The sequence below is a fragment of the Dipodomys ordii genome, unplaced genomic scaffold (genome assembly GCF_000151885.1).
Source record: "Dipodomys ordii isolate 6190 unplaced genomic scaffold, Dord_2.0 Scaffold46, whole genome shotgun sequence".
NCBI lineage: Eukaryota > Metazoa > Chordata > Mammalia > Rodentia > Heteromyidae > Dipodomys > Dipodomys ordii.
This window is the reverse complement of record NW_012267262.1, coordinates 82,745-93,216: the sequence shown is the minus strand read 5'-3', so window position 1 is coordinate 93,216 and position 10,472 is coordinate 82,745. Positions and strand designations below refer to the sequence as shown.

The window sequence follows — 10,472 nt, the reverse complement described above, 5'->3', positions numbered from 1 at the left end:
GGTGAACTCCCAGCCGTTCTCCCATCAGGTAACGGAACCGGGCTGAATCCAGATTACACCCACTTCCAATAACGCGATTTTTGGGGAAGCCGCTTATCTTCCAAGCCACATAGGTCAGGATATCCACTATGAAGAAAGCATTTGAACAATGACATTAAGTGACTCATGAATAACCAGGACTTACGTTAGTATTTTTAGATCTGTTTATGACACACCCAAGGAATTATTATTATTCAGGAAATATTTTATGAAAATCAATTGCACACCAAGTAGGAAAACACAACTATTAAAATGTATCCCTTAAGCAATTAACTAGTTTTAAGTTCCAACTATGTTCAGAGGTATACATAATACAGGGACATCCCTGTAATGCTTTTAAATTAAGTATTTTATAAACCACAAATCTCTCAGGAAAATGAAGCATGAGAAATAAATCAATCTACAACATGTAACATGTCATCAGTTTTGCTGTGGTTTGTCTTTTCTTTCCCCTCCTATCCCACCCACTAGCTGTACAGGTCATTTTCAACGTAGTGTGCATGAGTACCACTGCTGCATTTGTTCACCCTTTCTCCCTCCTTTGCAGAGACAAGCCTCACCTGGATTGGAAACAACAAGCAACTTGCAGTTGGGGCTGTATTTCACAACATTAGGAATGATGAACTTAAAGATGTTCACATTTCGCTGGACCAAATTAAGACGGCTTTCTCCCTCTTGCTGACGGGCCCCAGCTGTGATAATAACCAGCTTGGAGTTTGCAGTCACACCATAGTCTAAAGAAAAGAGGAAAGGACTCTTATAGATGGGACAGATAAACACTTTTTTTTTTGTCTTTTCTTTTTTTTGGTACTGGGGATCGAACCCAGGACGCTGCGCTTGCTAGGCAAGCGCTTTGCCACTGAGCTACATCCCAGCCCCAGATAAACACTCTTACCACCTCCTAGCTCTTTCCTTTTGTCTTAAGAGTTTTATAATTGTGATCCCTTAAACAGGGGAAGAGAAAGTCAATGCCATTGCAACTTTTAACTACAATTTGAAGGAATCAAGTTTAATTTTCATATTAATCCCTTATATACCAACTCATTCTTCCTGCTCCTATTTTCACTTAGCTCCTTAATCATCAAAAGACAAATGAATTCTCTCTTATTCTTCTTCTAGATACCCTATGGCTGCCCATCACATAAAAAGCCAAAGAGGGGCTGGTAGAGCGCTTGACTTGCATGCATGAGGCCCTGGGTTTGATTCCTCAGCACCACATAAGCAAAAAAAAAAAAGACATAAGTGGTGCTGTGGCTCAAGTGGTAGAGCGCTAGCCTTGAGCTGAAGAGCTGAGGGACAGGGCCCAGGCCCAGAATTCAGGCCTCACGACCGGACCCCAAAATAAAAAGGGCCAAAGAATTTCAATCCCAGTTTCCTGGTTGGTGCTAGGGTAAGGTGAAGAGGGGGAACCAAGAATACCTGTGGAATAACTCATTTACCCTATTCCCAAATTTGTGTTTGTGTGTGAAAGGAAATGGTAGAGTAACATTGAAATATTTGAGCTAGGGGTAGAGCTCAGAAGTTGAGTTCTTGCTTAGTAACCATGCAAGACCCTGAGTGGAATCTCAGCATGAAATTAAGACACAAAAACTGGAAACAATATGGTTAAATAGCCTAGAGTTTGGAGCTTTACACATTCCATTCTATTTCAGATAGTTGCCATATCAGCAATAAACTGGATTACCAGTTAAAATCATTTATTAGAGATGGAAACTTTGGTGGAACCAGTGAAAAATTATTCCCAGGCTCTCCTATACTGCATTAAAAAAAAAAAGTCTCTGAAGAATTTTAGCCTAATCAAGAAATGAACAGAGTATAATAGAAAAAATTAACCTTTGCCAGAGACAATTTTTGGCGTTTTGAGGAAAAGGCTGCCATGCTGGAGATCCATCATCTCTCCTTTCAGTTTGTCTTCCATAACATCAACAAGAGCAAGTTCATCTGCCAAGTCCTGAAAAAAAGAAAGTTTTAGTTAAATGGTAAACTGCTGTTTGCAGATGTTTAGAAAAGCATAAAAAATTTCTGTATTCCTGGCATAGGAATTCTGCCAGCTGAGTTTAGGATATGCTTCAAAGTAGAGGTAGTATATTCTTTTTTTTTTTTTTTGTCTTTTCTTTTTTGGTACTGGGGATCGAACCCAGGACGTTGCGCTTGCTAGGCAAGCGCTTTGCCACTGAGCTACATCCCAGCCCTGAGGTAGTATATTCTTTAGACTTAAGCTGATTAAAAACTTAAGCTGAAAAAGAAACAAGTACAACTGCTCAGGACAGCAGTCTGGAGGTTTCTCAAAATATTAAACGTAGATTTTCCCTATGACCCAACCATACCACTCGTCAGCATGTACCAGAACATCACAAGCCAGGATACCATAAAGACACTTGCACATCCATGTTCACTGATGCACTGTTCTCAACAGCCAAGTTATGAAAACAGCCTTGTAAAAGTGGATCTGAAAATTGTGGTACCTACCCACAATGGAATTTTACACAGCCAAAGGAATAATATGGCTCTGCAGGGAAATGAATGGACCTAGAACAAATCTTGTTAAATGAGGCAAGCCAAACTCAGAGACAAATGGTGCAGGTTTTCTCTTATTCAGAAATATACAGAGACATGATAAACTAAACAAGACTAGGCATTTACAGTCTATGTGCCTCTGATTATATAAAATCCTTTTTATTGAAATAAGCTCCAAGAAATGGAAACAAGATTTTCTTTGTGGGATTTTTTTTTGTCTTGTTCTTTTGTCTCTGGGAGGCAAGGGAAAGCACAGCAATGGAGGGACCAAGGGTGAACAAATGCAGCAGTGGTACACACTAGACACTACATTGAACTATGTAACTTGTAGGTGGGGATGAGAGGGAAAAAGTAGGTGAGGGAAGAAATGACATTGTTCAAAAAGAAATGTACTCATTACCTGACTTATGTAGCTATAATACCTCTGTACATCACCTTTATACTAACAGTAAAAAAATTAAAAATTGGAAAAAAAAGCTGATTAAACCCAGGCACTGGTGACTCATATATGTAATCCTAGTTACTTGAGAAGCTAATTCTAAGGAGTATTGTTTGAAGCCAGCCTAGGCAAGAAAGTTCATGAGACTCTTTGTTTTTGTTTTTTTTGCCGGTCATGGGGCCTGAACTCTGGGCCTGGGCGCTGTCCCTCAGCTCTTAAGCTCAAGGCTAGCACTCTACCACTGGAGCCACAGCACCACTTCCGGCTTTTTCTGTTTATGTGGTGCTGAGGAATCGAACCCAGGGCCTCATGCTTGGAAGGCATGCACTCTACCGGTGAGCTACCTTCCCAGCCCCATCCATGAGACTCTTAAACTCCAACTAACCATCACAAAAACAAAAATTCAGGCTGGAAATGTGGCTTAGTCAAGTGCTTGCCTAGCATGCATAAAGCCCTGGGTTTAATTCCTCAGTACCACATAAACAGTAATAGCTGGGAAGTGGTGCTGTGGCTCTCAAGTGCTAGCCTTGAGCAAAAAAAGAAAAGAAGCAGGTTAAGTACCCAGGACCTGAGTTCAAGCCCCAGGACTGGCCAAAAAAAAAATCTACCACAGCTGGTGGGAAGACAGAACACTGATTAGCTAATACTACAGAATAACTTCTAAGTATGTAAACTGCCTTATATTCATTAAGTTATATATATACCAATTGTAGGTTGTTATTCATTAAAAGATAATACCAAACAGTGTCAAAACATGGAATTAAAAGGCAATTGTCTGATTTATTTTCTGGTTGCTTTCCATCAATACTAATAGTTCGGGGCTGGGAAGGTGGCTCAGTGGTAGAGCGCTTGCCTTGCATGCCTAAGGCCCTGGGTTCGATTCCTCAGCACCACATAAGCAAAAAGAAAAAAGCCGGAAATGGCGCTGTGGCCCAGGCCCAGAGTTCAGGCCCCGCGACCAGACCCCCTCCCCCCCCCAAAAAAAATACTACCGGGTGCTGGTGGCTCACACCTGTAATCCTAGCTACTCAGGAGGCTGAGATCTGAGGATCGAGGTTCAAAGCCAGCCCGGGTAGGAGAGACCGTGAGACTCCTATCTCCAATAAACCACCAGAAAACCGGAAGTGGCACTGTAGCTCAAGTGGTAGAGTGCTCGCCTTCAGCTGAAGAGCTGAGAGACAGCGCCCAGGCCCAGAGTTCAAGCCCCACGACTGACAAAAAAAAAAAAATACTAATAGTTCTATCTGGTGACTTCAGCCTAGAAACATCGACCATGGTCATAATACAAATTGACTATGGTCTTCCATTACTACAATAGTTAACCTGCCTGCAGATCTACCACAAACCAACTATAATAAAATTATGATCTGGTAAGTATTCTTACTCACACTGAGTCAGGGGCCAATGAAAAAGATCATTGATAGTTCATATGTGTAGGAAAACAATTTCTGACCCAGCTGGTAAGAAAGGATGAGTTGATGGAATACATGCAGAGTAAGTTCTATTGTTATAAGACCTCTCATTGCTTACTTTTGCTGCCTTCTCACTTCAAGCCACTTCTGTTCTAAACACATTCACTGTCATCAGGATGCCATAGGTATACAAAAACTATATTGAGGCTAGGAAGGAGAATTCACAGTTTGAGGCCATGTTAGGGTATATTCTGAGACTTTATCTCAAAAAAAAAAAGGAATGAAGGATACCTCCTTTTTTTATGAATCAGGTTTGATTGAATACTATAAAATGTGCATATTCACAAATTCTGTTTTCTACTTAAACTTTATCACCATAATTGATAGATTACTGACAAGGGAGGAAGATTTTTAAGGTTCCTCAGTCAGTAGGATTTTACCATATGTACATTATTATTTGCAAGTTTAAGAGTTTAGATTCATTTAAAGGTACATATACTCTTTTGTTATTGGCACTGGGTTTCCAGCCTGGTTAACTTTTTTTTTAATAGACCCTATTTTTATATTTCTTAATTCTATTGTTAAGATGCTGTACAGAGCGGTTACAGTTACATGAGTAAGGTCATGAGTATATTACTTGTCATTGTTACCCCTTCCGGCTAACTTTTGTAGTTTATCACCCTGTTGCAAAAATGTTTCAGAGAAAATCCTTTGAATGAGTGCATGACCTAAATATTTTTATTTACAATGTAAGAAGCAGTTTTTGGAGATGGAGGGAAAGGGTAAAGTCAATTTATGGGCTTTACTTTCTTACCTTCATTAAGATACTGATGGCACAGGCCATGCCAACAGCACCAACACCAACAACTGTAATCTTGTTCTGGGGGACATATTCTTCTTTAAGAAGATTCACAATCAGCTGATCCTTGAGACCTGACATTTTGGCCTGGGAATGACTGCTAAGACCCTACAAGGGAGGGAACAATCATTGTTATTGCATCCTCCACAATATTTTCTGTTCAAGAAGTCTCCATTTACTTTCTTTTGGGTACTTGCCACTAAAAATAGTAAATGACTACAAGGATAGAAGGGGGGTTAAAAAAGAAAAGATGATCCAAAGGGTTGAAAGAACTCATGCTAGGGGGTCTGGTCTGACTGGCAGGCCTCACCTTACTATGGAAAATAAATATTGATGTTTCGGTGTAAGAATAGTCTTCCGAGTCACTCATCTTGGCTCTCTAGTTTCTGGAGGGGCTGGCCTCCTCTTAGACAAGACCACTGTGAGCCACCCAAACACCCCCCCTGGCCACCTGGGACCCTTCAATACGACCAGTGCCAAGATAAGGGGCCAAACTAAGTGCACAAGGCGCCACTAACGGCCACGAGGTACGACCTCAAGCCAAGCCACGTGCTGGGAGGTCTGCGCATGCGCGTATACTGGCTACCCATCCCCCTCCCTTCCCGCCCCAGTAAACCACAAGTTTTATAACCCACTTATTTCCGGAAGATGGGCGGGAGGGGGGAGCTAGTGAGCATGCGCACACGCATTCCAAAGCAAGTGGAGGCAGCGTGCCTAGCAGGACTCGGGGAAGCCCCAGCCGCACAGCTGCGCGCTTTAACCCAGACAATCAGGAGCGTTTGGGTTCCTGATAGAGGACTATTCGTGTCTCTGAAGGAGCTCCGAGTCAGACTTTAGACTTGACTACAGCAGATGAGAGCCACGTGAAGCTGGCCCGGGCAGCCTGCCTGATCCGGGCCGGTGGCCAGAGTCAGACTTCAAGTCGCAATACCAGGAACCACCGGATGTTAACTAAGCCGAGGGAGGGGCCTCGCAGGGCTGCGCTACAGCCCCGTTGCCAGGCGTTTAGCCACCCAAGAGGTCTTGCCCGAACAGGAAGTGCAGAAAAAGCCGCGGCCGGGGATCTAAAGCCAGGAGCCCAAAAGTTTAATGGAACTGGTTGAACCCTTCGGGTTCCAGGGCGGGGAGGAGGCCGCCTGGTGCTCCTCCAACCCGGCACTGCCCTCTCTGGAGAGGATGCCACAGGTTGCATGCCCAAAGATCCAAGTCTTGACATTGTTCCAAAGGGCAAAAATATCCTAGGTCGGACCTCCAGGCCAGCAGCCCAGAGTCGCCAAGCTGGAAGTGGGTCTCCCTACAAATCATTGCTATTTCTGGCCAGCCCTGTAAGGTTGCTGCCGGCGGTGGGGGAAGGTAGGGGGCTGGGGAGAGGGAGGAAGGGGGTTCGTCCCTGCAGAGAAAACCCGCTGCACCACAAACCTCGGCCCCAGGGCGCAATGCATTAGTGAGGGTCCGTCTAGGGGGGCGAGGCCTGCACCCAACGCGGGGCAGACCCCCCTCCCCAGCTCAGCCGCCCTCCACCGTGCAGAGATGCCCCTAATCGTCTTTCAGCTGGCGATTCAAAGGGAGGGCCTGGTGGCGGGCGCTCCTCCTGGGGTTCACAGAGGGCCCCCATTGCTCGCCCCACCTTTACACGTTATACCGCGCGCTCGGTACAATCTGGGACAGACACCGGCAGCTTCGTGCGCCCTGTCGTTTTCAGGGCCCACCCGAAAGTCTCGGGGAGGGGGGGGAAGGGAGAAAAAGAAAAGCGAAGCGGGGCCCTACGCGGCTTTCGGCTTCTGAGGCTTTCCAATTCCATCGGCTGGAGTAACGCGGCCTCAAGTTTTGCGCACACGGTTGATGCTGAATCTAGAGGGTTTCCCTGCTTTCCCCCCCTCCCCCGCTTTAAGCCCGTAACACCCTAATCTCATCTCCTAGTACCCCCTCCCTGCCCCGGGCTTTTCACCTAAGGCTTTCACCTGCTCGGTTCCCCAGCGCAGCCCGAGGCCAGCTTAGCGCAAGAAGGCTCCAAACCCATGCGTGGCCGCGTCTCTCGAGCTGCTTCTAGAAAACGGCGCCCAACCCCCCCCCCACACACACACACTGGCCCCCTCGCCCGTGCGCCTAGCCAGAGGAGCCTCAGGCATCGGGCTCTCCCGCGCCCTTGGGCGCGGAGGGGCGCGCGGAGTCTGAGCATACCCGGGGTGCACGGCGGGCGGGAGTCGGAGCGCGCAGCGAGCAGATCCGGACTCAGCAACAGCGGCTCCAGCAGTCGGGCCCCGGCGAGGGAGGGGCCTTAAATCCAACCCCGAGGCTGACGTCAGGGTGGAAGCCGGGCGGACGTGCGGGAACCCACGTGTGGGTCGGGTCGAGGGGCGGGCGCCCAGCCGGGCGGGGCACCGGAGAGGCCCTGGCGGCGCACGCAGCTGATGGACAGACCTGCAGGCCGGCCCACGTGCGCGGGGACATCTTAGGGAATGCCCAGCGCCATGCTGCTCTCTGGCCTCAGAGTCCTAGGCCAGTCCCCCGAGCCAGCGTGAAAACAGAAAGACTCTCAGATGGATATTCCGAAAACTGTGGAGGGAAGCCCTGATCTGTTCTGCCACAAGGCTTCCCAGGGCCTGACACAGCTGGGGCATGCAATCCAACAGTATTTGGTTGGAGAAGAGAAAGGAAATGTCTAGCACCTCACTCGGCTGTCAGTCTGACGCTCCTTGTTCCCCTGCAGCAAAACTTTGTCCCAAACTCAGGGCGAAGCTTTGTCCTTCCAGACCTTGCAGATTTACATGCTTGTTTCTCCCAGAGGCAGCCATACCCCACACTATCTGTTTTGTTCTAGCGTTTCCAAATTTGTGTCCTTGTTAGCCCCTTAACCACCATTCCTTCTCTACTTATACCAGTTTCTTTTTGTTTTTAAACCAAATTTTATCTATGCACCTTTACTCATTGTTAGTTCCTTTAGCTGATCTGGCTTATCTCTCTTTAAACTATGTGCCTTTCAGCATTCCCCCACTGTGGTGTCATATGCAATATGTTTGGTGATTTTCCTTAGTGATAAAAAAAAAAAAAAGACCAAGTGAAGGGAGGATTGTAACTTTCAGCCCCACTCACCAACCTCCAGGAAAAAAGGTGGTCGCTGGAGACTATAACCTTTCTAAAAAAATTATTTTCTTCCTTTTTTCATTAGCACATACTAGCTATACAAGGGGAACGTTTATAGAGACAAGTTCACAGGTGCATATAGTGTGTTCCAATCAACCCCCAGCCTGCACCATCACCGCCAAGTTCCATTAAAAAGTCTTAAACAAGATCTGATAATGCTTCCAGCTGCAGATCACTGGAAGTGCTGGGAGGGAGAAGCACTCTGAGGGCTCTGGAAGCAATGCTGTCACTTCCCCATTCCTGCTTATCTCTCCCAAGTGGCCTCCCATTTATAGTATCTTCCATAAAGAACCACAAGGCTGGGGGTGTGGTCAGTGCTACCGAAGCTTGCAAAGCATGCACAAGGCCCTGGATGCCATCCCCTGTACCGTATAATAAATACATACAAATTTTAAGATTTTACAAAATAGTAAAGGCCAGGTGGCAGTGGCTCACACCTGTAATCCCACTTACTCTGGAGGATGAAATTTGACGGGCTGGGAATCTGGCTCAGTGGTAGAGTGCTTGCCCTGCATGCATGAAGTCCTGGGTTCTATTCCTCAGTACCACATACACAGAAAAAGCTGGAAGTAGCACTGTGGTTCAAGTGGTAGAGTGCTAGCCTTCAGCAAAAGAAGCTCAGGGACCGTGCCCAGACCCTGAGTTAAAGCCCCAGGACTAGCAGTAATAATAATAATAAATTTTAAAAGAGATCTGAGGATCACAGTTTGGAAGCCAGCCAGAGAAGGAAAGTCTGTGAGACTCTCATCTCCAATAAAATATAGAAAAAGCTAGAAGTAGAGCTGTGGCTCAAATGGTCGAGCGCTAGAAGAAGCTCAGCAACAGCACCCAGGCTCTGAGTTCAAGCCCAAGAATAGGAAAAAAAAAAAAAAAGGTAATTTTTTTTCTTGGTTTCATGAATGACCCAAGCAAATGATCAAACCACAAGTAGGAGGTTTGATGACACTTTATGGTGACTGGTTCCAAACACAGTCTCGTAGTACTGTGCCATTAACCCATGGATCAGATGGTAGAAAGTGCTGGAATTGAATCATAGGACATTCAACCAGTATTCACTGCAGAATTGCTTGATATGGAGGGAAAACACACATATCTGGCCACCGACAAGTTCTGATAATGAGATCAGAGCAGTAAAGTTTATTTTTTTCCATTCCATCCACACATCCATAAACCTACTGGACTGGTACCTCCTTCCTCTCTGCAGTCCCTCCCACTGGTCGGTACATCCTTCAAATAGACTTGGATTATAGGGCTCTGTTCCCTTACTAGGCATCTCCAGCTCAGGGATAGCTTATTTCTTCCCTGTGCTTTCAGCACCAGCTCAGAGTGAGCCCTGAGAAAGATCCATTGTAGTGGCTATCTTCATCTCAAAGGGAAAAAAGATCCGCAACTCCAGAAACAGCAGGGCCCAGAAAGAGCATGGAAGCCCTGCTTGCCTATCAAACATGCCCCACAGCTGCTGGAGTGAAATCAGGCTGGGAGACAGGTAAGAATTTTCACCGGAGACTCGGCAGCTTTGCAATGACGTAAGGTGCCTAGGCTGCATCTTCATTCTCCTAAATCAAGACACTTAACAGCAGCTCACTCTAAGCACAGCTTCCCTCTTCTGATGCACAGCAGCCACTATTTGTCTTCACAAAGATAAACCAAACCCCCTCTGATGAGGATCAGCTACTTACTATGTCAGGCTGCAAGCTAGGCATCCTCATACTCTTCACTTGAACTCTTTGGGGGTAGGTATATTTATGTCTACTTTCCAGATTAGGAAACTAAAGTCCAGAGAGCCTTGGCTTTGCTAAGGCTGCTATGTGATTTCAGCTGAGATTTTTCTAACCCATAGCTGACTGATGCCAGAGCCTATGCTTTTCTTTGATGTTATCTATCAGATCCCCAACTCCTGCATTGGGCCAGATATTACCCATGGGGCTCAATCCAGACTCCGTCACACAAGTGGGCAGTGAGTGTCTGTGGGTGTCCTGGCCGCTTCAGCTGCAGCATTGTTTGTCTTCTGTCCCTAAACAGAGACTTACATTGTTGGTGCTCCTGGCTCTTGGGCTTGCAG

General features: G+C 46.2%; 1 protein-coding gene across 1 annotated transcript in view; it reads right to left on the bottom strand.

Moving 5' to 3' along the window:
• Positions 1-7,533, bottom strand: part of LOC105988035 (L-lactate dehydrogenase A chain-like) — an 11,172-nt gene extending 3,639 nt beyond the window's left edge. The window contains exons 1-5 of the mRNA XM_013019531.1: positions 7,448-7,533; positions 5,222-5,374; positions 1,873-1,990; positions 600-773; positions 7-126 (exon numbers count right to left, since the gene is read on the bottom strand). Of these exons, the coding sequence (XP_012874985.1) occupies positions 7-126; positions 600-773; positions 1,873-1,990; positions 5,222-5,347 (538 nt within the window). The 5' untranslated portion in view covers positions 5,348-5,374; positions 7,448-7,533. The remainder of the gene's footprint in view (positions 1-6; positions 127-599; positions 774-1,872; positions 1,991-5,221; positions 5,375-7,447) is intronic.
• Between the last annotated feature and the right edge of the window lie 2,939 nt (positions 7,534-10,472).